This window comes from Strix aluco, chromosome 10 (genome assembly GCF_031877795.1).
Source record: "Strix aluco isolate bStrAlu1 chromosome 10, bStrAlu1.hap1, whole genome shotgun sequence".
Taxonomy (NCBI): domain Eukaryota; kingdom Metazoa; phylum Chordata; class Aves; order Strigiformes; family Strigidae; genus Strix; species Strix aluco.
Window position 1 is genome coordinate 14,931,504 of NC_133940.1, and position 27,572 is coordinate 14,959,075.

Below are 27,572 nucleotides of genomic sequence, written 5' to 3' on the forward strand. Positions count from 1 at the left end.
CACAGTCCCGGCCCCTGAAGCGAGTCATTCGTGTCACTCCTTGGCCAGCCTGGAAAATCCCTGTTGGTCACCGGGGCTGGAGCGTGGGCAGAGCCCGGGCAAGGGGTTTGTGTGGGCTGGAGTGGCCCAAGAAGAGCAGAACCCTGAGGTGGGGTCGTTTCTGGACACCCAGGCTTGGGTTCTGTTAGCTCCAGCTGAAGGTTTTGAGCTGGTCTGAGACCAAAAGGCACCCATGGGCTGTGGAAAGAGGGGGGCTCCTTTGGAGGTACCAGCATCAGACCTCTAGCCCCACTGCCAGAGGCCCCCAAATGATGAGATGAAGCCCTTGCGAGTGTTCACACCACAGACATCTCAGCACTGTCCAGCGCTGGCTCTGGGGCATGACCAAGGAGAGGACCGAAAATCCTCGGGCGACAGCAGTTGGTAATGGTGGCGACCTGGGGTGGGCGAGGGCTTGCTTGGTCCGGTTCTTGGGCTCAGCCACCAGCCAGGTTATCACCCTCACATGGCGGGGGGACCCAAGGACATCACAGGGCGCAGAGGAAGCGCAAAGGAGACGGCCAAAACCAGAGAAGACGATGCACAAACCACTCCCCTCATACCGGAGCATCCTTTCAGCTCTTTATCTTGCCAACTAAAGGATTTCCATCTGGATGATCTAAACCCTCAGTTTATGGCAAGGCCAGGTTGCAACACTACGGAAAATAAGGTATTTCTCAAAAAACCCCACCCCAAAGTTATAAGGGAGAGAGCTGGGGTCCACACGGCCGACCCCGAGCCCCGGGGCCGACCGTGCGGAGCGGAGCGGGGCGGAGCGGGGCGGAGGCGGTGGCGGAGGGGGCACATGCGCCGTGCGCGCACTGCGGAGCGGCGCGGAGAGGCGCGCAGCGGGGAGCGCGGCGGCCGCCGCAGCCCTGCACAGCCTCGCGGGGAGACCCCCCCCCGCCCCCAAAAGCCGGCGGAGGTGAGCGAGGGAGGGATGCGGAATTGATGCGACACGGGGAAGGTGGGGGGGTCGTGTCCCCCCCCTCCATGTGTGGGCTCGCATGGGGGGACACACCATCGCGGGGCATCGGGGAGGCGCTTTATTGGGGTCCCCCATGGCTTTGCATCCTTGGGGAGGGCATCCTTGCATGGAGGGGATCCCCCACCGCTCTGCATCCTTGCATGGGGGGGGGAATCTCCACCGCTTTGCATCCTTGCATGGGGGGGTCCGGGCCGCTTTGCATCCCTATATTACAGGGGTGTCCCCCATAGCTTTGCATCCGTGCATGGGGGGGGGGGTGGGAGGGGGGGTGCGTGTCGCTTTGCATGCTTGCATTAGGAGGGGGGTGTCCGAGCTGCCTTGCATCCTTGCGTGGGGGTCCCTTGTCACTTTGCACATATTCGTCGCGAGGGGGGCGATCCTCCACCGTTTTACACCCTTCCGTGGAGGGGAAGGAGTCAGGTTGCTTTCCACCTTCTCATCGGGGGGGGGGACGGGGGACGGGGGACGGGGAGGATCCCCAAATCACTTAGCACATTTACATCACGGTGCTCTGGGCCTCTTTGCATAGTTGCATGGGGGGTGGCGGCGTTGCTTTGCATCTTGTGCGGAATCCTAGCAGCTTTACAACCTTGCAAGGGAGGGGGGGTCAGGCCTCTTTGCACCCTTGCATGGCGAGGGGGTGCTGTCACTTTGCACTCTTGCATGGAGAGGGGGGTACCCGGCTGCTTTGCACCCTTGCATTGTGGGGGGAGGGCATCACTTTACATCCTTGCATCTTGGGGAGGGAGGATCCACCACTGCTTTTCATTTTTGCATCATTGTGAAGGATAAGCTGGGCCCGTGGTCACCTGTGCAGAGAGAGGAACCTATAGCCAGTATCGGGCAGGGCTCATCACCTCCTGGCTGGGGAACTGGGGGGGCTGAGGTGCTGCAGCCTGGTGTGAGGCTGGGGAAGCAGGGAGGACAGGGCCAAGCAGGGCAGAAGCCTGGTGGCACCTGCTATGCATGCCCCCCCCACCCAGCCCAGGGCCTTCCCTGAGGTTTGAAGGCCCCCCCCCAGTGTATCCCCAGCCCGGGGCACCCCCACAGGCAGGCTGCAGGCAGGCACCCTCCCCCCAGGCGTGCAGAGCCTGGGCCTCCACGCTCGGTGATTCAGCTACTTGCAGGGAGCTTTAATTTTATCGCTTAAAACTCGAGTTCTTGCTGCCTCGTGGTGGTGTCAGCGTGATAAAATACCTATGGATTAAGATGCTTTTTAGTGTAGTTTGTGGCTGCTTTGTCTGCGGCTGCCTGGCCTACAGCAGCCGGATACGCTGCCGGACACGAGCCGGAGGAGGGGAGCGCAGGACCTGGATGTATGGGCAGATAAGCAATGGCAGAATTAATAATTCATCTTCAAAACTTCAGCGTGCCAAGGCACACCCCTCATTTGCTGCATCTCGTTGCCTGGATTTTAGAGAGGTTGCTAGTTTCATTTAAAAAAAGAAAATAATTTGATGGCATTTCTGTGTCTTGGTAGCATCCCCTGTGACAGGTTGAACAGCTTGGTGATTAGGGGAGGCTGAAGACAGCATCGGTCCAGCAAAACTTCCTCTGGCAGCTAGAAGGTTAATGTGCACTGTGCTTTTCTGTCGCAAACACAGAGCATGCTAAGGGCTCTTACACATAACGCCTGTGATGCAACTTAGACCCCAAATGTCCGCTCCTTTCCCGAGGAGCTGAAGCCCACAGAGAAAACTCGAGATGAAGCATATTTTGCTTTGAGCTGTCATCTCCCTTGGCCCAGTTCTGAACCAAAGATGCTCATCCTCCATTTTATGGTGGATGACAAATCAGCTGCGAATGCCAAGATCTTGACAAGTTATGAACAACAGCCCTCAAGCCAAAAGTGTTAAAATTAAAAAAAAAAAAAAAAAGCAAGAATGTTTTTTTGCAGAGCTGCTCATCCAAAAAGCCACCCTCTGAGCTGCACCCCACAGGCAAGAGCCACAGCGTTTTGCACATCTCGGTGAGCAGAGGGGATGCAACTGGCTCCCAGGCAGGAGCTGCTCCCACTCCCCCAGATCCCACCCAGATTTTTGTAGGGCTGCACGTACAGCACTGGTGGGCGAAGCAGCAATATCAGCCTGGGAAGGGACCGCCTGGGCACACGGCACAGCCCCGGCAGGGAACCGCTTTTGAGCTAGCTGGGAGCACTCTGTGGCTGGAGATGCTGGTCCTGCGGCTGTTCCCAAAGGCAGCGAGCATCAGGTTTCCAGAAGGACCCTTGCTGTTCGCCGAAGGTTTCCAGGGATTATCAAAGCGCCTTCTATATTGGGGAGAATAAGGCTGGTTTGTTCAGCAGCGTCCTGCTCACACAAACTGCCAATGAGCAAAAGAGATCCTTCTGTTAATGAGCTGACCACAAAAGGAAAAAAAAAAAAGTCATTGAAGATTTTCCTTTGGTGATAGAGAGTCATTAAAAACAACACATGATTTCTGGGCCAGCAGGGATCTTCTCCAGCCAAAACAGAGCCGGGATCTGTGCTGCTGTTCCCACTGCCCCATCCCCTGACTCCTCCTCTGAAGATCAAGGTAGGCATCGCTGCTCCCAGGCGGTCCCAGCACAGGAGCCACACGCCGAGCAGCTGAAGAATGATGGAGGAGGGTCACGCATAGTTTCATCCACACCTTTTTTTCCACCCCTTTCTCCCTTTGGCATTAGAGTACTGGGGCATTGCATTTGCATGGATTTAGTTTGTATCCAAAGCAGAGATGAAGCCAAAAGGTGGTGGTGGTGCCAGGTCTGTCCGGGAGCTGACAGCAGCTTCTGTGGGATGGGAAGGACCCGATGAAGCAGCCCTCAGCTCCCTGACCAGTGCTGGGGGGCACTGAGGGCTCCCCGTTTCTGGAAAATCAAATGACAGAACCTAAAACCCACATCAACTAAAACCTAGGGAAAACAACTGCCTGAAAACCCACTTGCCAGTTTACAGTGTTTGCTAGTTGCATACCTGTAAAGAACCACCATTTAGATAAAAGCATTCAGGAGCCTGTATGTTTTAAACCAGACACGCAGCAGGACGAGCTTTTTATACTAACCCCAAGGTAGCGAGGCAGTTACATTTATGGCATCCTCCTAAGCAGGCTTTTTGGCGAAGGTTGGTGTTGCGGAGCCCAGCCTTCAGAGGCGTTTGTGATTTAGAGGCAATTTAGTCAAGTGCTGTTCCTAGAGCTGAAACATTTTGCAGTAGAAGGGAGAAAAAAAAAATAGTGTGGCATTTACTAATAAAACTCTTTAGGAATATTTTTAGCTGTGATTTAATGTTATGTTGCACTTTGCTGTGAAGTGTTTGCTCGCTGAAGCCTCCTGGCAGTTGTTAGCCGTGGTGGAGCTGCCTTTGGCTGAGTTAGCAGAGGAGGAGAGCTGCAGATGGACCGGAGGAGAGGTGCGGGCAGAGCTCCCAGCCGGGGTGGGCGATGTGCCTTCCCGGTGGGCCACAGGTCACCAATTCAGCCCCAATCTAGGGAGCGATGCAGCTCTGCCCCAGGGCCAGCCAGATGTCCAGCTCCCTCCCCACTTTGGCTGGAAGGCCTGACCCTTTCCCTGCAGTTGCAGCTTAGCTCAAATCTGTTCTTGGCTGACAGCAAATATTCCTGTGCCACCCAGGATCAGGGCTGAGACCTCTCAACTCATTTCACACATGCTGCAGAAGCAGCGAGTCCACAGCCCTGGCTTGCAGCCTCTCCCAAGCCAATAGCCTGCAGATGGGGGACCAGAAACAGCATCCCATGTCCCTCGGCTTTTCAGTCCCCAAGGCATTTTGCCACCCAGTGCTTTGCTGTGAGATGTGCTAACCCTTCTCGCTCAGGACGAGACTGGGATGCTTTCTGTGGCACCAGACCATTTGTAAAGCCAGACTCCTTCTGGATGCAGAGGTCTCAAGGAGGGGGCAGGCAGTGGCATTGCTTCTCCCATGCCCATCAGCCTCAGTGTAATCATGAGAATTTACTCACTGGAGATCTGCCCTCTGGTTTATTTTAAGCAAGGGGAATGCTTGAGATCCAGACGGTTTTAATATATTTAATTAACCTTTGGACAATAGCTCTGGAGTGATTATCAGCTTCACACAAAGCAATGACATTTGTCATGCTGGTAGTGTTCACAGTCATTTGGGCTAACAACAAATTAAGAATTGGTCGCAGATGCATTTCATAAATTAGAGCAACGAGTCCTTGCAGTGCAGATCACACTCCATTTTGTGTGAAATACATCAGCAGATCTGGTCCAGCTCTAGCAAGCAGGTTTCTCTGCACTGCAAAGAGCCACCTGCACAGTTTTTGCTGGTTGATTTTTTTCTGAGACAGCAAAGCTTCAGCCCCTATATGCTCTGCCCTCCCTTTGACGCTGTTCACGGCCCACATCAGCCAAACATCTGAGGTTGAGAAGCAGCAGTTTAGGGCCACCTGAGCCAGAAATTGCCCCTAAACCATTAGGTACCTGCTGGTGGCTCTGTCTGTCCTCTGCAAGTTTGTCCTGTTGGTCCTTGAACCCTGCACAGATTTCCAACATCTTCTGTGGCAGAGCTCCACAAATTGACAGCTCGAAAGCCTGCTGGTTTTGCAGCTACCACTTACTTCTGTCTGCTCAGAAACATTGCACACCCTGGGGATTCTTCCCAGCCTTCTCCTGTACCATATCTGTCCTGCCAAACTCCACAGGACAAGCTCCTTCACGTACCTACGAGCCCAGCTGAGTGCCACCTCCGCCTCTTGTCCTTTTCCCGACTCCAGAGTCGGCTTTTTTTTTGCTCCTTTTAATATTTCAGGACTGCCTTGTGTCTCCTGCTTCCTGCCCCTGCAGCCCTTCACCACCTCTCTGTTCCCAGGGTGCCTGCGCCAAAACACATGTTGCTGTCCTGAACAGGCACTGCAAGATCTGGCACTTCTTGTTCTTTTGATATTACTTTGTAAGTGTTTTTGTCTTTTGTTCAAGGATATTAGATTTTCAATATACTACTTTGGTTTTTTGCACTATTCTGTCTCCTGGCATCCAACCAAAGCTTTTGCTCCCTTGCAAAAGCCTCCAGTTCCTGACAGCATCTGATCCTTAGGGCTCAGCAACGCCCAGGGGAGCCCAATTCCGGTAAGAGCTGTGATTGCAAGCAAATGGAGTGGCCCTAAAGCTTGGCCCAGAACTGGGCTTAGCTGCAGGGACTGACCCAAACTCCCAGTCTTTAGGCATTTGGCGTGGCTGTGCTCACTTCACACTTACCCACGTTGTGGGTGTGAATTAGGGTTCCTTGGCCAGCTTGTACAAGTTCAGCTGCTGCTTCACACGCTGTCCAGCCGGCTGGGTGCTGTGCTTCAATACCGTCACACAAGGTATTGAAGATACCTCAATGACTGATTTGTTTCTGTGAGCCACTGGTGTACAACATGGATATCCTTCCCAGCCCAGCTCTGCTCATCTCTGCCATGGCCCCATTCCCAATCCAGGTTTCTCCTGCAGGGAGCAGCCAGCCATAGAAAGCAAACCCCAGAATTGCCTTCTGTCCCACCTTGGCCCAGTGAAGGAGGGTGGCAGCAGTGGGACTTCTCTCTCCTCTCTCATGCAGTATGAAGCAGGGCACTGGGGCTGAGACTGCAGGTATCAGGCACTTACCAAACCAAACGTCTGTCATGGGGATTAGCCAGCACCTGAGAAACATGTCACACAGCCTGTCCCTCCTTGCAGAGCCATACAGAGCATGCATGATCCTTCAGGCCACTTTGGACCCCACTGTAGGAATCCAGCTTGGCTTTGCGAGTCACAGCTCAATCCCCTGCCCAGTGGGAGAGGGCGAGTGGGTTTGGGGGCACAGTGGAGGTGTGGAGACAGTTATGTACGTGAAAAGCTATTGCAAAGAATATAGGGTGCAGTGGCTGGACACAAAGCTCCACTTTTTGGACCATCTTGCAAAAGGAGAGCTGCTTTTCTGCCCCTGATGGACCCCAAGGACTTAAGCTGCCAGATGTGATGGCTGCTGAGATGAAGGATGACATCTGGAAGGAACCAGCTGTAGGGGTCACCTGTGAGCCAGCATCTACAAATCATGCTGCCAGTCTGGTCTGAAGGGACGCGGGGGCTGGCAGTTGTGGTCTGGGGCAGCGCTTATCCTGTGCTCTTCTGCACAGCCTGAGAAAGCAGGGGCTGCTCTTCAGTAGCACCAGCAGCTCCGGGGTTTGGAATGCTGTGGTCAATTTGCTGATTGGTCCTTGGGAGAAATCAGCTTCTTAGGACAGAAGATAAAGCTCTTTTCTGGTCTCATCACCTCCCCTGCCTGGGCATCTCAGCTGATCTTTGCTGAGGCAGCAGTGAAGTGGACACTGTTCCCTTCCAAGCTCCTTTGTTTGTTTAGAAAGAAGGTGGGAGGCTGAATCTCTGCAAGCTGATGCCCAGCTTGGGTAGGATACAGCAGGTGTTGGGGTGGATTTGTGGCCATGGGGAGCACTGTGGCTCATTGCAGGCTGGGGAGGGCTGTGAGCCAGCCCACAGTCCCATGCACTGCCTGCTGTGAGCTGCCCCGAGCTAGACAGTGGGGGTGGGGAACTGGGCTGTGCAGCCCCGATACATCTCTCAGAGCACAGGCAGTTCAGGGGAGTCAGTGCCGCTGCCCCGACGAGATGCCGAAGAGGTTTGACAGATGTGTTATGGAAGCTGCAATGTGCTAGCTGGGGAAGCGGCTACATGCCATGGAGAAGCGGGCGCTTTCCAGTTACCATCAGCAGCAGCGAGTCTCTTCTTGGTCTGACAGCTGTGGCTGTCACCACTGCCTTTCGCCTGCAGTGCTTTGTACAGCAAGATTTAGAGTTATCGACTCTTTCAACAGACAGTGAGAGAAGACAAGTGATGGGAGAGCCCCCATAGCGTGCCTGGACTGTGGCAGCAGCTCCCAGGAAGCCCCCAGCTGGTCCCACTACTCCCACCTTCCACCTCTGGAAAATTCCTGCTGAGTTTGTGGCTCTTGTTTTCCTCCTCCTGCAGCCTGACACCAGCGTTATCCCACTGAGAGCTCCTCTTCCACTCAGGAGACAATAAAACCTTGTGGATTTTAGTCCATGTAAACAGTACCAAAATCTGGCTGATGTTCCCAGACCCAGCAGAAGAGATGCTCACCCTACAACAACACCCCATAGATGTGCAGAGAAACAGGAAGGCTCAGGTCATTGCAAGAAAGTTTGGCTGGTTGAAGTTGTACCTTTGAGTCCTGCACCCATGGAACAGCCAGTGCCTAAAGAAACTAAGGCCATAGCATAATAAATAAGAGAGGCAAACCTTGCTCAGGATGGTTGGAAAAGCCCATATAACCACCTAAACCTGAGTGGGGCTTGGAAGATGAAGCATCATGGGGGCTTGCATGGTTATCCCAAAGCAGCTGAAGGGTGGGATTGGAGGGACCGTGCTGAGCCGGGCAGGGCAGCGCTGCTGGCTGGGGTCTCCCTGCCACCTAGGAGTCATCAGCTGCCTCTCCTAAGGTGTGCTCAGCTAGAGAGGAAAGAAAGACCCAAACCCTCAAGGACTGGCCTGTTTCCTAAGCTGCAGTCAGAACAGAGGGCAGGAGCGGGTTGGGAGGGCAAGAGCTCATCCCCACCTACAAGCACCCATCAAAAGTGAGAAGAGACACATGTATCCCAAGGAAGGGCTTTAGGAACTTGTTTTTGCACGCTCCATGCCAGAGCAGACATTTCGCAGCAGAGCCTAGCCCAGGGCTGCCTTCCACCTTCCACCAAACCTGGAGCAGCCCAGCAAGGTGGAATACCCTTTCCAATGTCCAACATGAGCATGGACACCGAGGCCAGACCTCCCACCTGTCTCCCCCCCAGCAGCACTAAGGTAACACCCCAGCTGCTCCCGCCCCAGCTGTGCTCTTGCAGCGCAAGGACAGGGTCACCTCAGCGTGTGTTAAGTGAGTGCTGCAGGCAAGGCACTGCCCCAGTCTTGCCACCTCTGCCCTTGCTGGGGTGCAGCAGGGCTGGCAGCCACAGGCAGAAGGCAAGTGGAAGCCCAGGGTGACCCCAGCACAGGAGCTCACCATCACCCACCCAAGGGCCAGTGAACAGCAGGCAGAGCAGGCAGCAGGGTCTGCAGATGCACCCAGAATCAAGTGACCAGGAGGCAGGAGCCAAAGGGGCTGGGGACAAAGACAAGGCTGTGACACAGGTCCAGTGCCTGCCCTGAAGATCGTGCCAAACCCAGGAATTGCCCCCCTAGGTGCGCTAGCACCCACCTGAGGGACTCACCTAGGACAGGAGTGAGGTCTAGTGAGGCATGGCCAGGAGCAGGACTGGAGACCAGCAGCATCCTTCAGGGCAGGATTAGCACCCCAGCTGAGCTTAAATAACCTTCTGTGACCATGGGTGGGGGGTGGGTTCCAGGTGAGGCTGCTCAGGGCCATCAAGTAGTGCCCATGGGAAGATGGCAATTTGGCATGGCAATGCCCAGCTGGGCTGTACTGGGGGTGCCGCACTGGTCACTGCCAAGCCTGGTGCACACTGTGCGTTGGTGATAGCCTGTGATGCTGAGCACTGAGGTGTGGTCTGGTATGGCCATATATATAGACAAAATAATGAATTGCTCTTGGCCAAACTCTATCCATGTTTGAGCTTTTCCCCCTTTCACCTGGGAGTCACCTCTGTGCTCAGTGAATCCCTGCTTGTGGGAGCCCTTTCTTGAAGGTCTGAGGACCTGCCACCAAAATCACCCCCTCGAAGGCTTGGAAATTACCCAGAATATCAGCATGAGCAGGAGCAGTGCTGGGCATAACTGAGCATCCCTTCACTGGGGCTTGGGCCAAGCTGCCAGTCCTCAGGATTTGTGCACAGCCTCTTGGTAGGTGTCAGCCAGGTGTGCCTTCAAGAAAATTAAGTTGGTGTCGTGTGTAGCCCATCCCCACCCAAAGTGTTTTGGTCCCCTGAGTCGGGACAGGCCTTGAGATTGCGGGTTTTAGGTCAGAAGTTGGGTTTTCAATTCAGAAGTTGGAGGTTTGGTGCCACTGGTGCACAAGGGATGCTGTTACAGCAGCTTGAGATGACACTTACTGCACAAGGGGATGGCAGGGGTTTCTAATCCCTGCGTTCCTGTTAGCAGCCATTAATTGGGGAAGTTAAAAAGCAGCTTTTCCTACGGTTTGGCCAAAGTTGCTTGTCGCAGCTACCCTAAGCCTAAAATATGTGCCTAACTCCTCCTTGGTTTCTTCTGCTGCAAGGTGTGAGTCTTGTTAGGGCTTTCTGGGGGGAGATTAAGTGGATCTTTCTTCTCCAGGAATGCTCTCCCATGGCATGGTTTCAAATGCAGTTATCAGACCACATACCCACCTTCTGCCCCTCTTCAAGTCTGTCCCTGCTGTGAAGAGTTTCAGACCTCAAATCCTTTTTTCATCATTCCCCTCTGGGGTCCCTATGGGGGATGGAGGCACGGGTGGCTCCAATTCCTCCTAGGCACCCTCCGTGGGGACAAAGAGCCCCGGGTGCTGGTGGCTGTGTCCCAGACGGATGCTGAGAATGGCTCTTTGTTCCCCTTTTCTAATTGCTGAGCCCAAGCAACTCATTAACCACTCTGCCTTGTACCCCCCCATCCCTGCAGCTGCCCCTTAGGGGGAAACCCCCCGTGGTGAAATGCTGGGGTTCAGCCTCTGAGTGTGGATTTTGGGGTGACACATAAAACCAGCTCAAAGCAAGCTTGAGGTAAAGCTGCCAGTGTTGCTTATCTCTTTATGCAGCCCAGGAGGCACTCAGGGGGTGCCCAGAAAGAGCAGTTGTACATGGTCAGAGCAGATGTCCATCAGCAGGTATCCAGAGCCCCCCCTGCAAACAGCGGCACAGTTTTCTCAGCCGAAAAATAACCAGCTGGCAGAAGCCTCTTGGTTTTGTTGGGAGCCAGGGACAGTACCAGCCCTGCCATCCATGTGCAGTGACTTTGGGAAGCGCTGCAGGACCCATGGTTGCTCTGAGCCCAAAGCATCGTGCAACCCTAAGGAGGGTTCAGGGCTGGGGTTCTTCCCACGGCGCCCTGATTGCCCTGGGGCAGAGCAGAGCCCAGCCATTCACCCTCCCCATATGTACAGATCTGGGAGCACAATCAGCCCTTTGGGAAGCTCGATATGAATGATTTAGAAACAAGTTTTGGACTCTTTCATGGAGGGAGCTTGCATTTGCATTTGAAAACTGTGGAGGAGCTGGCTGGGGGACGGGAGCACTGGCCGGGTGCTATCAATGGGAAACTGTTCTGCCTAACGCTCCCGGGGCCAAAAAATGTGAACTCTGCAGATTTCTGGCTCCGTTCATGGTCAGAATTGCTGGCTCCGTTGTCAGTGCCCGACTGCTCCGCTCCCAGCTATTAAAGGCTCTGCTCGGAAGCTGGTTTTCCTTTGCTGCCAAAGCAGAGTGGGGTTTTGTGAAAGATGGGGTGGCTGGGGGGTGCCTGGGATGTGAAACGGGGCGATTCAGCTCGCTCCATTCGGAAGCTGGGAAGGCTGTTTGTGCTCTCCGGTCCTTATCAACCTGGGATCCAATTCACGACGATTTAAATGCTAAAGCCATCAACTAAAGCCTTTGCACTGGGAGCGGAGTTGAGGCCCAATGCACTCATGTCACGTAAGACCCCCTTGTGCAAGTCTGTGGGGTCACTGTCTGCTTTGTGCCTCTCCGTGTCCCAGTCCCAGGCTGCAGTGCCCCAGGGGACACCACCATGGTTAATAAATGCTCCTTTTTTTTTTTTTTTTTCTCCTTTCTCAGCCTGTTTCACACCACTCACCCTTTATGTCAGCAGATAAACCTGCCCCCACCACCCCCGCACCCCACTGTGCCCATCCTTCGTCCTTCCTTGCCAGCTCCCATGGGTACTTTTGCTGGTGATGAGGCCGTTGGGTGCGGGCATCTCCCTACATCCCCTTGAGCCCCATAGAAAATGAACCATCCCTGTTGCAGTCAGGGACGGCAGTGGAGCAGGGGGCACACAGGAATGCTGTGGAGAGCAGGGGCAAGCTGGCAGCAGCAGCTTGCCTCGGTGTAGTGCATGCACAAATAAAACCCCAGAGAGCTTTGCAGTGAGCTGGAAATAATGGCATTACAAGCGCTTGCTCGCTTCTGGCCACTGTTTGGGTTGGATGAAGCTTTTCAGGGCCGGCTGAAGGGCTGCAGCACGTGGGGGTTTGTTTGCTCCTGGTTTGAGCGCAGCTCGGGGAAGGTAAGCAGGAAAGGCTCCCTGGGCATGGTGGCTTGTCAGCAGAGCACAGGGCACCAACATGGTCCTCACCTCCATCCTGGCATCCATGGACTCATAGACATCCAGAGGCTTTCACTCATGGATCATCCCCTGTGTGCAAAAGCTGCATGGGCTGCATCCTCTGTATCCTGGTGTGGGGAGGACAAGTCCCCTGGACAGAGAGCAGAGGGAATAAGGAGAAAAAAATGAGTAAATGGCAAAAGCTGTGTTTTTGGTTTTTTTCTTTCTTTCTCCTTTGCCCAGGAGAGGTGTGAGGGCTCGCTGGCAGCATGCCGTTGGTGAAGAGGAATATCGAGCCCCGGCACTTATGCCGGGGAGCTCTTCCCGAGGGGGTGACGAGTGAGCTGGAGTGTGTCACCAACAGCACTCTGGCTGCCATCATCAAGCAGCTGGGCAGCCTCAGTAAGTCATGGCACAGTGACCCTGATGTAGAATGGGGATGGGGTGGTGGGATGATGGTGGGACGCTGAAGTTGCTTGCTCCAAGAAACAGGGGCTACATGAGAGCTGTGCAGGTTGCAGCCACCCCTAATTCAGTGGAAATTATCCAGCTAATAAAAAAAGGAGGATGCTCAGGGCCAAGCCTGAAGTGGGAATTTGGTGGCAGTTTTAAGACCCGTTTTCCTCCCATAGTTGGTCTGTGTAGTGGGGGATGGAAAGCCTTCACGAGCCCCTTGCTTCTCAACTTGGCCAGAAATAGGAAGGTCAGGTGAGATTAAAAAAACTCCAACCTATTCTTTTCAATCTTAGAGCTTCATGTGAAAGAGAGATCTATATGAAAGGTCTAAATCTTCAGCTGTCTTCCTGCCCTGGGACTGATGTCAGCAGAAAAGGGGCTGACAAGAGCACTGCACACACCAGTGTGAAGGTTTAATAGGGGCAACCTATTTCACTGGTGAATATTGACTTAAAATAGAGAGAGAAGCGCAGGCTCTTCAGGACTGCCCCTCCTTTTCCTCCTTCCAGAACCAGATTCTTCTCTAAAATACTCGCAGAAAAATAAACCCTGTATTTAGGGAACTGCTGGAAGTGTGGTGGCTTGCATGACCAGCACCCATGGGTTCTCAGGCCATGCTACCTCATCCAGGGGAAAAGGAAATCAAATACAAATGGCTGAGTCTGGTGACAGGCTGAGCAGATATCAAAAGCGCCTTGATCTTGGGAGCTGTTTGATATGTGTTTTTGGAGGAAACCCCGAGGATGTGGGGTGCTGTGCTGGGACGGGCGCTGGGATGGGATGGGTGCTGTAGCCTGCAGGTGTCAGCAATGCTCTGCCAGGCTCTGCTCAGCCCTGTGATGATAACAGCTGTAATGAAGAGCTATCATAGCGATGCACTGAGCGCTGCAGGAAAATAACTGCTAGTGAAACAAATTGTGGCTTCTCCCTGCTGTAGCACTCTCCCCCCTGCCCTGCTCTCAGTTTTCCACCTTCAGGGCTGGGCTTCTGTGGGTGATGCTGTATGGCAAGGGGTGACGGTAGATTTTTGCCAGCATCTGCTCTGGTAGATCCAAAGGCTTTTTAGGATGTGCACCACCATGGTTTGGTGCCTCCCATGGTACTGGTCTTGCTGAAAAGGATGCTCATGTGCAGAGAAGGGCAGGTGGCTTGTGCTCCCCTCCCTCTATGCAGCACTTTGCCAGGTCTGGGAGAGGATGAAGCTCAGCTCCCAAAAAAACAAGGCTGGGGAGAGAGCCCCACGTAGCTGGCAGGGAGGCGTGTGGAGAGGGCTGCCTGCCTGCCTGCCATTGCCTGTGACGGGTGCGCGTTGCCCTCTGCCAGGCAGGCACGCGGAGGACATCTTCGGCGAGCTGTTCAACGAAGCTAACAGTTTCTACATGCGGATGAACTCGCTGCAGGAGAGGGTGGACCTGCTGGTCATCAAAGTGACACAGCTGGACTCCACCGTGGAGGAAGGTGAGGAGCTGGGGCTATTTTGGGGTGACACCCAGGTACAAGTGGGTGGGAGACATGTGCTTGGGGCCAGACCTTCTGCCGTGCCCAGTTCAGGGGGCTGAAGCCACCCCTGCAACCCCTCTCCTTCCTGTGCCCCCAGTTTCGCTGCAGGACATCAACATGCGGAAAGCCTTCAAGAGCTCCACAGTGCAGAACCAGCAGGTCGTGTCTCGCAACTCCATTCCCAACCCCGTGATGGAGATGTACCAGCGCTGTGACAAGCCCCCACCGCTCAACATCCTCACGCCCTACAGGTAGGGTGGCTGGTGCATCGCTGCCTGGGGAGACTGAGGGGGCCCTTTCCCGGAGAGGCATTGGGGGTGCACTTCATTTGCTGCTTGGCAAAGGTTGAGAGGCTGTTTTCTCCAGTTGCTGTGCCACCATCCCCATTATGTAGGTCACTTGGGATGAGGGACTCCATGCAGGGGTATTGCAGATAGTGACTGCTGTGTTGGACATGTTCATGGTGGGGCAACAGCTTATGGCCATGATTGTACCAAATCCCCCTGTGCAGGGGAAGGGGGGTCTTCTCCTGTGGCTGATAACCCTCCTCCTCCCTTCCCAACCCCCCAGGGATGACAAAAAGGACGGCCTCAAATTCTACACCGACCCTTCATACTTCTTCAACTTATGGAAGGAGAAAATGTTGCAGGCAACAGAAGATAAGAGAAAGGAGAAGCGCAGGCAGAAGGTAACAGGCCGGCGGGGGACAGTGGGGGGACGGGAGCTGGGGCTGGCCGGGACCTGGGGAACGGTCACCTTCCTGGTGCATCCCGCACATTCCTCCCGCATTGCGGTGGGTGCATCTTGCGGGACTGGGCGTTGCTCCCTGTGTTCCGCTCATGGTCCAGAGGAGCCGGGCTGAACATGGAGCCACGGCTTGTGTGTGTCCCCAGGAGCAGCGGCTGGTGGAAGACTCTACCCGGGAGGTGAAGAAAGTGAGGAAAGCCCGCAACCGGCGCCTGGAGTGGAACATGATGGCGTATGATAAAGAGTTTCGACCCGATAACAGGTTCTCACCATCCCCCTATCACATGGCATCATCGGAAGGATCACTGTCCCCAGATAATAGGCAGGTTTTACCTACTACATGTTTAGCTCACTGGTTCTCCTTTGCTTTTTTCTTCTTCTCCGTCTGTGGGGGGATGTGTTGCCCACTGCAGGGTTGGGGTGATTAGCTATAAATCCGTGGTAGCTTCAGGGGCAGCTGGTGCCCCCTGGGTTGTATCCTGTACCTCAGGAGCAGCCTTGATGTTGGGATAAAGTCAGAGCACTTTCCATTTAGCAGCTAAGGGAAGAGACTTGTTCAGCTGTGTTGGTGTTCTCCTCCCCTCTGCTATCTCTCTGCTTTCTTGTACATCTATATTTTTGTGGCCATTTTTTGTTTTGTTGTCTCAACCCCAAAAAACCCCAAACCTATGTCCCCCTGACTCCCCCCACCCAGCCGACCTCCCTCCCAGGAGTACAACCATTGGGTTTTCCTGTGTCATAGATCTTACGCGTCAGACGTGGCTGACCATTCATACCCGGCGAGCCCCAACCACCCCGCACAGCTGCTGGCTCCAGCATCCCACCTGGCCCCAGCGGAACACAAGGAGGGTGTGCTGGCAGCCGCCCCCACCCAGGAGCACGTCTACCGCCCAGCGCCGGCGGCGGGCAGCCGGCAGAACAGCCTCAACCGCCTCCAGCAGCCCCACGTGCCACAGCCCCCCGAGGCTATCCTCAACGGGCCGAGACCTCACTTAGTCAAGGATTACGGGTAGGGCTTTGGCCTGCCTCTTCTCTCCTGGCAGAGGGATGCCCAGGGGAAAGGGGGTTTGGTGGGGGCCTGAACCCCATTTCTGAGCTGATGTAGTGGGGAGAGCCCTCCTCTACAGCTGCCATGGTCTGAAACTCTTGGTGAGACCTGAGGCCAAATCAGTCAGGAGCACTTTTGGGGTAACCTCATCCCAGATACAGGGACGAGGTGGATAGAGGGGACCATTTCCCCTGGGATGTTGGCTGCCTTCCTACCACCACATGCCCCATAGCCCGTCCTGCTGGCAGAGCCCCCCCACCTCCATGACCCTAGGACAGAGCTTACACGGGAGTTCAGAGCAAACCAAGCCACAGCTCAGCCAGTTGGTGCCTGCGATGGGTGGTGGGTGCCTGGGATGGGTGATGGGTGCCATTGTTCCTCATACCACTGACATGCCTTTGCCCTCCCATTGCAGCCCGCAGCCAGTGCCGATGGCAGAGTACTTTGTGCCGCCCGCCCCACCGCCCCCACCACCCGTCATCCCCTCCGCGCAGACTGCCTTCGACAGCCCCATCTCGGCTCCCCCTGTGCTGGCCCCTGGCTCGGCCGGCCCACCCTCCTATGCACCCTCACCACCCCCCCCACCCCCTGGCCCCTACTCTGCTTCCCCGCCGCAGGCCGGCCCCATGGGACCCCCGGTGGCACCCCCACCACCACCCCCGGGGCCCCCTGCCATCGCTGCCTCGCCGGCACACTCGGCATCACCACCAGCCCCCACCGTGGAGCCCCGGAAGCCGCAGATCCCACTGATGCCCATGAGCGATGCCCGGAGCGACCTGCTGGCAGCCATCCGCAGGGGTGAGTGGTGGGGGTGGCAGCAGCGGGAAGGGGAGGGGGGTGGGTCCCCAAGTGCTGCCACCATGGTGGCAAAATACCTGTTGGCATAGAGTTGGGTGGTGTTGACTTCGTTGAGTGCAAGATGAGCCCTGGGCGGCCAAGTGATGTGTGAAGATGGTGGCACCCAGGTGGGAGCTGAGGAGGGAAGGAAATGCAGTGCAGGGGGTTAGAGGGAGGTGGGGGAAATCCATCACCTGAGGTGGGACAGAGCCCCACAGGGATGACTGGCGGCTCTTGTGCACATGACCTTCCAGGCTGTAGCGGATGATGTGCTCCAAGGTTTCTCCCATTTCCCCTTCCTGCAGATATTCAGGTCAAATGGTAGATTTAACCTTTGAGAAAGTTCAACCTCTTCAGTTAAGTGGAAGCAGAAGAGGGGCTTTATTCTATTATATAGCTTTATAATCACATACACTGCATTATTATCTCATATAGCTTTATTATTGTGTGCATCCTCCTGCAAGAGGGCTGCAGCCATCTCGTTTCAGCCAATACTTTTAACTGGGAGGATGCTGCACAGTGGGTGTACCCACAGGTGCTGGGCATGTTGCCCCTAAAGCCTTATCCCCTTCCCTACCGCAGGAATCCAACTCCGGAAAGTCCAGGAGCAATGGGAACAAGAGGCCAAAAAAGAGCCTGTGGGCAATGACGTGGCGACAATCCTGTCCCGCCGGATTGCGGTGGAGTACAGTGAGTCCGATGACGACTCCGAGCTGGACGATAACGAGTGGTCAGACTGAGGGGCCCCGGGGCTGGGCTGGCGCGGAGCTCCCCAGCTCCGTACCAGGTGTGTATAGGCGCCTTCCCCAACCCTCGATGCCGACAAGCGCGGGCAGCCTCTCTCGTTCAGGAGCTTTGCTTTTACACTATGTCAAAAACCCTTCGGGCAGCAGCAGCACTGGTAGGATACACCTCGGAGGCAGTGAGACCAGAAATTAGCAGCACCTTCACATTTAATGACTTCAAAAATGCTCTGAAGGCAGGTTAATAGGATTACTCCAGATTTACACCTGGAGAAAGACCAGAGACTGGCCCTGAGTGTGCTTTGCTAGAGAAGGGAAACTCAGAGGCAGTAGTGCTTTTTCAGCTAGATGTTAAATGTGTTAACGAGAAGCTCCTGGAGAAGAAGCCTGATTGCACAGCTGGTACCACCATGGGCACACAGGGATGGCCAGGCACTGGGTTTGGCAATGCTCTGCTGCCTGCAGAGCTGCATGTGGGCAGAAGCCTCCTTCCTTGTAGAATGATGCACCATGTTTTGTGGCAGTCGCGTAGGGGTGGTCACTATTGTGCTGTCACTCCCTGGAGAAGACCAAGGCGTTGGTGACCTGAGCCTGTTTCTGTCCTTAGGACCAGTTTTTTGGGAGAAATGGGTGAAGGCAAGGCTTGTGCAACTGGTAGGGAGACACGGCGCTTATCTAGGCTTTGAAAGGTGCAATGTGTGCTGTCCTCGGGGGGAAAGGGGCTGCTGGTAAGGGAGCAGAGGTGTCCAGGGATCTTCTCAAACCCAGCTCCCCTTGGCCTTAGTGCTACACCATTTCAGTGTTATTTGAAAAAAAGTTAATTAGACAAAATGCTGCTTTTAGGTAAACTCTCAACTTGCACTTTGCAGCCCCACAAACTGCGCCCATACAATTGAGATCAACTCAGACCCAGGCACTAATTCCCCCTGGCCTGATCCTGCCCTGTCCCTTACCCCACAGGCAAGCACTGGTGGGGGAGTCTGGAGAGCTCAGCCCCTGCCACAGCGCTGAAAATACCAGTTTGCTTGTCAAAATGGAGCATGATTCATCAAAGGCTTTTCACACAGCTACAAAGGGAGGAGGCATGGGAAGGCAGCGTGGAGGGGTGGGGAATACTGAAAATATCACAAGTCAGGAGTAAGAGCCTGCAGAGAGCTGGGAGAGGTTCCCCACCAGCAGAAAATGGGACAGAACCAGCCGTGGACTTGCCCGACACAGTGTCCCGAGGTCCACTCTTGTGTTCCCATATACTACAAGTCCCTGAATGGGGGAAAACTGAGTCTCCATGTTGCGTCTCTTCGGGGAAAAACTGGGCTCTGAGCCCACCTTCCTGGCTCTCCCAGTAGCCATGTAGTTGATGGCTACAAAGTAGTGTTTTGACTATCTAGAAGCAACCAGACCTGTAAAGGAGATGGGAGGATATGGCTGGGACCCAAAAGGCTCAAAGGCTGATCTTTAAATTCATCCTGAGAAATGCTGGTGTTGAACAATGCGTCGAGCATCTGCTCATTTTCCCCCTGGTGAAAAACCCTTCATGGTGAGATGCAATGAACCTCCCTGCCCAGCTGCTGAGAAATATCCCCAGAAGCCCTCCCTTGACTGGCACAAAATGGTCTCTTGTCCCTTGGATGTGACACCTCCCCCATCTCCACATCTGGGCTGCGAGCTGTGGTGCTGACTGGGGGATTGAACAGAGGAGCAGTGTGGCTGTGGGAGATGGCAAGGGTGGTTGGGGAAGGGTTTAGTGGGGGATGCCCTACCATGGGCCATGTCCCCAGGTTTGGCCCCCCTTTCCATAGGGGAAGCTCCCCCTGACTTCAGTAGGGCTGATTATTAGACAGGAACTGCAAATAAAATCCTCAGATTTAACCCCAGAATTCCCCATCTCAAGAGTGCTGATGCCATTTAAGCTGCTTGGGTGCTGGTCCCGCTCTGCCTGTTGAGGGGCAGCCTCTCCCACCACGAGGAAGACCTGGCAGTATGGGATTAGCTGTACAGATCAATCCCAGCCTCCTGTTTTGCCAAACTCCTGCTGCAGGCAGGCAGAACAGGCAGGGCAGGCAAGAAGCAGCAGAGCAATAGGACACATGGAATAGCTCATCTGCAAAACCCAAGGAAACGGGATTGACCAAAGGAGGCAGGGAGACATGCTGTACTGCAGGTGACCAGGAAATTCTTGATGCTTGGTGCTCACCAAGAGCTCTTGTTTCTCATGATGACCTTCTTGAGATGCAGAGGCTGAAGCCCAGCATCTCCACCCAGGCAGAGAACCCCTGTGATGCCTGCAACAGGCTTTCCTTGGCAAGGCAGCTGGAGTTGGGCCTGGAGCAAGTTCAGAAGAAAGTCTTATAAAAATTCAGAGCATTTAAGCAGTCACCTGGCAGTATTTATTGTGGAGTGTTATTAATATAGGCAAGATCATGATACTCTGTATGTGAAGAGAATTTGGGTTTATTTGGAAAATTTAAAAAGTAATAACCCTTTGTGAGAGGGAGAGAGTAGCAGAAGACTGTTGGAGCTGCTGTTGCCTGTTATGGTGGTTGAAGGGCTGCAGAGTCAGCTGTGGGGACCTAGCTGGGGCTTGGGCAGAGCCAATGAGTCCCACCAGCACGTGAAGGCAGGGAAGGGGCTCTGGGACATGCGGGGCTAGCTCATCCCTCAGGTCTGTGACTGTCCAAATTCTGTGAAGCTGAGCTGATCCTGGTGGGAACTGGAGATGAGCCGAGTTCTCCTAGAAGACTGGGTCACTTCTTTCATGCACTAGTTGCTCTGTGTATGTCACATGAAACTCTGATAATTCTGGTAAGACTTCATTGGTGTGTGGCAAGTCAGGATTGTCCCTGTAGCTTCCCCCTTCCCTGTCACCTCACAGCAACTTTGCTATGCTTGGGATTGGCAGCAGTTGGTCAACGTGTGCTATCAGGGTTAATGCCATTGCATGGCAAAGCGCTCGACAATCAAGCCTTGTCTTCCCTGTGCACAGGCCACATCTGCAGAGCAGAAGCACAGCTGGGAGCCTCAGGGGTGTGGGTAGCAAGGTTTACCCCCATTTCCTCACACCTTTATGTTCTTACACCATCCTATCCTCTTCAGACATCCCAGCACATCCTCACTATTTGTATTCTGCTTAAGGAAATTCCCAGCCCCTGATAACACAAGCCCATTTCATATGCTTGACTCCAAAGCAAGTCAGCAGGACCATAACCTCCTGGCATTGCCCACTGCTTGAAGATGTCATGATCCAGCTCTTCCAGGGATCTGAACTGCCTCAGCTCCACTGAAGCTGTCTTGATGCCAGGGCTGATCCACAGGTAGCCTCTCCCCAGTGAGATGTCTACATCAGAGCTCATTGCTCAGGTTTCTTGTGTAGCTGGTAGAGAAGTAACCTGTATAGTCAGCATGGGCTGTAGACACCCATTTCTGGTCTGATCACAGCACACCTTGCTCTTCCCAACTCTCTCCTGGCAGCACCACGAGGCAGGCGAGCACGTGGTGGCACCGAGTGCCCCAATCTCATGATACAGCCGTTCCTGCAAGGCCAGCTCTGCTGGCAGGCCAACATCCTCAGTGCCTTTGCTTTAGAGACTCAGCCACATTTGAGGATTACCATCATAATTTTAGGTGCATTCATCTATTTTTTGACCAGGTGACCTATGAAATCCAACATAAGTAACACCAACTCCTTGATTAGTCTCAGCTGAGTTAGGTCTGCTGGAATTGGTTGTGCCATACTGATTAACACTGGCTGACCCATATGCTGCATACTCAATATTTTGTACATATGTGCCTATTTCCATATACTCTTCCAAAATTAGGCCATGCTGCATTACACAACCTGAAATGCTCAAATCCTCATGTGGGCCAATATAAAAGTGAATATTTAAATATTTTATCTAGCTTGGCAGCCATTAAAAATACAATCCAGGTCACAGATGATTGAATTTCTCCTCTCTCAAGTGTACCAGAAATGGGCTGAGGAGATTCTCCTGTACATTAAAGGTATCACATTCCATGTTAAAATATAGCAGCGACATTTCATTGCCAACAGATAATCACAGAGGGCCAAACATTTAATGAGACCAACCAATCTCCTGAGGGAGTTCCTCTTTCCATTTTATCTGCTTTCTCCTACTTGCTAGTCTATGGGCATAGACTAAAAATAATAAATAAGACTGCCAACAGGGGGGAGTATATTCTGTGTGCATCCAAATTATTTGGGCCAGTCAGTGGAAGAGTAAGTAGGCCAGTGTGGTTCTGGTATAGTCCTTGAGGTCCATCAGGAACATCTTGGACATCTGATTTATCTCAAAAGGGACATTATGGGGACCACCGTGCCCATGGTACACCAGTCATTGCCTGTGAGGGCTACATCAGATGTGAAGTCTGGTCTTGCTCAAGTTTCATGAAGGTTGGTGGAAGTCGAGCAGTGTTCACGTTCTGGCATTGCACTCTCGGTGTCCCCTGGATTTTGAGTGAACATTGGAGCTGGCTGTTGATGCTGGTGGCTCTTAGACGATCAGTGTCCTGAAGGAAGGAGGAGCGATTTGGTAGCTTCTAACTTTCCACCCTAGGCAGAGACCTAGGGAGGAGCAAGCATCACATCCTGAGAGCTCCTGGTTTTGCAGCTATTTTATCCTGGGAAGGTTTTCTTCTGGTGACAAATGTAAGGCTGAACAGGATTCTCCAGAGATTCCCTTCATGTAAGAGCCCTCAGATTTCCTCACAGCAATTTTTACATCTCCATCTTCCTTTCAAGACACCCAACAGCCTGAACAGAAGTTTTGCAGACTCCCCTGAGAGAAGAGCCTGAATTAACACCTCAGCTTTAACAATAAATGGAAGTTTCACTTGGAGAGAGGCAGGTTGTAGCACTGGATGTAGTATTTTGGAGAGTGCTTTCCAGAGCTGCATTTCCAACAGAAGCACCATCCTGTTTCCTTGTGGATGGACCATGGAGAGCCACAGGAAGTGCTCCCCATCATGGGGTGCTGACATGGGGAGCATAGGCTGTTCCTTTCACCATGATTCCTGTTTTCCTGTAGTAGTAGTAGTAGTTATTTAGAGATAATGTTTTCCCAGCTGAGATGTCACTTTACAAAGAAAAAAATAAAAGGGCAAGGACTCTGTCCTGAGGAGTTTACAGCAAAGACCATATAACCTGCACTGCACTTTAGAAGCCTCAAATGCTCACTCACCCATGAATTTACCCTCAAACTGGGCAGCAGCACCTTGAGGACTGTTGTCCCTTCCTTAGGTGACTCCACAACCAGCACCACAACCACATCCCCCCCTGCTGATGGCAGCAGTGGGGGTCTCCTGCCCCTCCACTATCCCCACACGAAAGTGCCTGAGCAAAGTACAGGAGCACCAAGACATGCTGGTTTTGTCTCTGAATGGGTCACCATGCCCTCAGAACGGTCCCCACATGTCACACAGGGCTATGCTCCTCTGGGATGGCCATGCACGCAATAGGAAACTTGCCCAGACGCACCACTGTGGCTACCTGCGGACACTTAGAGCTGCCCGTGCAATTCATGTGATGCCTTTCTAGCTCAGGCACTTATACGCAAGCCTAGACTTAGAAGTATTTCAATCTTCTGGAGAGTCAAAGGTTTAGTTTTTTTTGTGTGAATCTGATCTTCCTTTAACAAACTCCAGATTTTCTAGGATCACTCACTCAAGCTCCGCTTGTTCCAGGTGAGAATTGTGCCTGCATTTTGCTGGAGGAGGGAAGGAAAAAACCCACAGTCAAGAACTTCAGTTTGCCCCAAAGCCTTCAGTGCCATGCCCACAGGCAGGGTGGGGGGAGGACACCAGGATATTCCCAAACAAGGACACCATCCTGGTGTTGTGACTAGGTTGAGGCAGAGCCTGTAGCAAGGGATGGGCTCTTGCTGCAGGAAATCCCCAGGCAAGACCTGGATGTGACATGCTTGGCCACAGCATCCCCTGAAGGCAATGTTGATGTGACATTATCAATATTAATGTCTGTCTTACATTGGTACAGAGCCCTGAGGCCACAGACACCTCCCTAGCACTATATGATGGTAGATCACTGATACTTTGCCCTCCCATGGGCATTTCTCCTAATAGATACCTTGCCACAGGTGCCACCTTCCAGAGGTCCCTCTCTAGTCTTTTGCTCTTAGCAGAAACAGGCTTAAATCTGCTGTTCATCATTGTGTTTGGGGGGCCTGTGAGCCTGGTAGTTCTAGCACTTGGCTGTGTAGAAAGTATTAAGAGCGCAGAGAGGAGAAGACAAAACAGAAAGAAAAGAGCCTGGCATTTTAGGTTGGTTGTGCTCCCACCACTCTGTACAGGAAAAGCCTCAGGTAGGTAAAACCCTGTGCAAAGCCACAAAGGGCAGTGGGGAGAATAAACTTGTTCATCATGCATGTGTTGGACTAAAGTGCAAGTCATGGGACTGAATTGTGGTAGAAAGGAGTTAAATCAGATCTCAGGGAAAGCTTTCTTAAGGTAAGAATGGAGAAACTCTGAAACAGGTTGCAGAGGTTCTACCATGGGAGGGCTTTGAGAAGCAGGTAAGCAAATGCCAGAGAGGATCACTGTCCGTAACCCTGTGTTGGGTCAGGGGATGGTGGAGGTGCATCTCTTCAAACCCAGCATGTTTGTAGTTCTGTCTCTTTCCCCTCCTTCAGCACCGCTACTTGTGGATCTGTCCCAACAGATTACAGCCCCAAAGCATTGCCCATCAGGCAGGGCAGCCTGCTTGTGTCCTCCCTTAGCTTTACTGTCCCTTTTCCAATTTTGGTGTTGACCCTCAAATACGATAAAGATAAAGCATACTGCAGAATAAACATCTGAGAGGGAAGTATGTGAATTAACTGCAGAAAACCAGGACATGCAGCTCTTACAGCTGTATTTCAGTAGTTAGAAAGCAGCAGCTCCAACAACCTGCTCCTCCAGACCATTTGTAGTTCAAAATCACAGTGTGTAAACCATGCTGGTGCATTAAGGTGAACAATTTAGAAGTTATTCTTTGATTTGGGATAGCTCAGTTAAGAAATCTAAAAATGAACAACCACCCCCCAAAAAACCAAACAACTTACATGTGATTTCCAGAAGAAGAATCTGTTCTGTCTCCTTCCCCTGGACCTTGAGGGAAAGTCAAACCCAGTGTTGCTTCCCAGTTAGCCACCAAAAAAATAGAGCAGTTATTACCATGCCCACTTTCAAAAATCAGTTCTTAAGAAAAGCGCATTTAAGAACAGAGCAAGCAGCATATCAGCCCACAGTGCAACAAGGAGATACCACCATAGGAGGTGCTTTTGTCCCTGAAGGCCCCATCCCAGCTCAAGTGTTTCAAATCCCATTGATTTTCACCTGTGTGTGCCTGATGTCTCAGCTGGGAATACTTACTCCATAAAAAGTCACTTCTTGCCATGAAAAAAACAAGCATAAAAATCTTGCATTAGAAATGAAGTAGACTTGGACCCTGATGAAGTTACTGTGATGCATGTTGAGAAGTTGTTGATTTCCTGCTGGCAGCAGGCACATCTTTGGCACAGTCCTGCCAGGTCTCCCAAAATCATACTGTTATGAGCATTGACACCCCCCCTCACCACCACCCCCACCAAAGTTATTTTTATACTGAGATGTTTCAGGTCTACCTTTAGTTCTGGCCAGTTTTCCACAAATGGGGCCTCTCTTTATGGTGCCTTTCATCTCAGATCAGAGCAGATTAGGAAAAAGAAAGATAATCCCCACCAAAAAGAAACCTTTTTCTCTGAAATGCATTTTTAGAAGTGTTTCAGGGCTGATGGCTCCCTATCTTAATAGGCTTCCTTCATTTTGGGGCCACTTGATTTGCCTGGGGGAATCTGAAACAGGATATTCCAGGCATGAGTTTGGGTTATGCTGAAGCATTGCTGGCACTTTCCTCCTCTCCACTTTTGGCTGTGCCATGTCATGTGTGGGGCTCAGACCCAGTGTTCCCATCAGGAGAGCAGTGGGGCCGCAGCGGCAGGGCAGCTCCTTACTGACACAAGTGCCTTTTCTGGAGGTCCCCGTTGTATTGCCAAGGAGCTTCATGGGGCCGGGGGGCTCACCCATCTGGGGAAGGGCAGGGCATTTCCAAGCATTTCTGATGCTCAGCCTATCCTCACCTGGGTGGAAACTTGGACCTGCCCAGACCCCAAGGTATCTGCTGGTATTTGTCCTTCCTTGCACATGGGCTGTTGTTACCCCTGCAGCTGTGCAGGAGTAGTTTTGGGTGCAGCTTTTACTCCAATCTTGGCCAACCCAAGGAAAACCTGCTCCAGCAACCACACGTCTCTGAGTGCACATGCAAATGTTGCACCTTCGGCATGGGGACAGTCCCCAAGAGGACATGGTGGGTGTGCAGGGAGGGGATGAACCCCGTCATCACTTTGCTGTGGGACACGCATGTGCTGGTGGGTTTGCTCCAGGGTATGTACACTGTGCTGCTGTGGGACAAGCATTCAGGCTGGAGAGCCTTCCTCCTCCTCCTCCTCCTGCCCCAGCCCAGGGCCACTGGGGCAATGCCAGCTGCTTTGGCAGGACAGGAGTCATCTCACTGCCAGGTTTCCATCACCTTCAGAGTGAGTAGGAGCACAAGCACCTCTGGGTGAAGCCAGGCACTGCAGGAGCGTTGTTTTGGGGGCACTGCAGGCAGGTGAGGATTATCTCCTGTGCCCTTCCCCTGGCAGCCCAGGGATCAAGCTAGCTCAGGCTAGGCTGGGAGCACCTCAGACACCCCAGAAATCCCTCTGCACTACCCAAACTCAGCAGCTATGAGCTAGGGAGATCTCCCAGAGCACTGGGGCAATCGATCCTCCTAAAGTAGAGCATCTGTGAGCAGTCAGCTTGAGCTGAGCCTTTCAAAAGCAGTTTTCTCCCCTTTTGGCACCAGCTGTTCATATATACAGCCGGGAGCCAGGGCTGGGGCTGGTTGGCTCCAGTTCTGCAGGGGTGGCACGGCAGGGACAGGGAGGTGCCAGCCCAGTGGCACCTTGTGTTTGACTTCCCAGAGTGCTCAGCATTGGTGGGGCTGCCCCTCTGCTCCTGCCAAAGGCTCATTTTTTAATACCGGCAGAAGTATTACCCGTATTTCCTTTGACTTGCCGTTTGATAGAAGCAGCTGATGGGAGATGGGCGTCTCTCCCGTGGGAGTGTCACCTGTTACAGGCCATAACTTGATTTACATAATTATATAGTTGACATTAAAAAAGGAGATGTTCACTGTCTAATGGGGTCTTTTAACCATGTGCACTTAGTCAATAGGTGAGTAGATGTTGCTGCTTGTATCTATCTACCATACCCAGTTGCTACGTGTGAACAAGTGTATTTCTCCCCAGTGTTGTGGGTTCTGCCTGTCGTGACACAATGATGGAAAGGTAGGGACTATGTTGGTTGCAACACAAGCTTTCTTCTGTACAGTGTAGAGAGGAAACTTGGAATGATCTGAAGCACCGCTTGTAACTACATTTGTTCAAAAGATGTCATCTTAATCCCAAACTGTTGACACTTTATGCATGTGCTAATTAAAAAAAAAAAAATAATAATAAAGATTTTAAGAGGTTAAAGTAGCTTTGAGTTCGGCTTTTTGTCAGCTTGCCCTTGCTGGGTCCCTTTGCTGTGAGTTATCAGCCCTGTCATATTCCCTTCTCTATTAGAGGCCAGGCCACAGAAGCAGCAGCAGAAAGCTGTGATATCTCTATAACCCTTAATTTGGAGAAACCAACTCTCAAAGATCAATTAATTCCCATGGGTATTTAATCCCTGACCGCCTGGGTAGTCAGAGGCAGAGGATGGCTTGCTGATGGAAAAGTCTCCATCCTTGTGCTTGGAGGCTCTGGGCGGCAGGAGCCATCGCTTCCTAACCCACATAATCAATGTCTCAAGCAGTTCTTATCCTCAACCACCTCATCACAATCCAAGTAGAAACACAGACCCCGGGTGAGGGAAAGCAGAAACCTGTACTAGCCTCACTTCAGCTGAAATAAAACCAGACACACGCAATATGGC

General features: G+C 52.8%; 1 protein-coding gene across 2 annotated transcripts; it reads left to right on the top strand.

Annotated features, from left to right (window-relative positions):
- The first annotated feature begins 871 nt into the window (after positions 1-871).
- LOC141927931 (actin-binding protein WASF3-like) lies at positions 872-27,134 on the top strand. 2 transcript variants are annotated; one of them, XM_074835362.1, is made up of 9 exons: positions 872-964; positions 12,477-12,635; positions 14,013-14,147; positions 14,287-14,440; positions 14,760-14,877; positions 15,083-15,258; positions 15,679-15,945; positions 16,400-16,782; positions 17,404-27,134. In XM_074835362.1, the coding sequence occupies exons 2-9, from the start codon at positions 12,503-12,505 to the stop codon at positions 17,559-17,561; spliced, it is 1,524 nt and encodes a 507-aa protein (XP_074691463.1). In that variant the 5' UTR covers positions 872-964; positions 12,477-12,502; the 3' UTR covers positions 17,562-27,134. The 2 variants fall into 2 exon arrangements, with proteins under 2 accessions (XP_074691463.1, XP_074691464.1); XM_074835363.1 differs by lacking the exon at positions 872-964 and having other exon boundaries at positions 12,554-12,635; positions 14,017-14,147.
- The last annotated feature ends 438 nt before the right edge of the window (positions 27,135-27,572 follow it).

Excerpts from the sequence above, each read along its gene's own strand:
- LOC141927931 (XM_074835362.1), top strand. The coding sequence starts at position 12,503 with ATGCCGTTGGTGAAGAGGAATATCGAGCCCCGGCACTTATGCCGGGGA. Across the intron at positions 14,878-15,082 it reads AGGAGAAGCGCAGGCAGAAG|GAGCAGCGGCTGGTGGAAGA; the intron begins GTAACAGGCCGG and ends GTGTGTCCCCAG. Across the intron at positions 15,946-16,399 it reads CACTTAGTCAAGGATTACGG|CCCGCAGCCAGTGCCGATGG; the intron begins GTAGGGCTTTGG and ends CTCCCATTGCAG.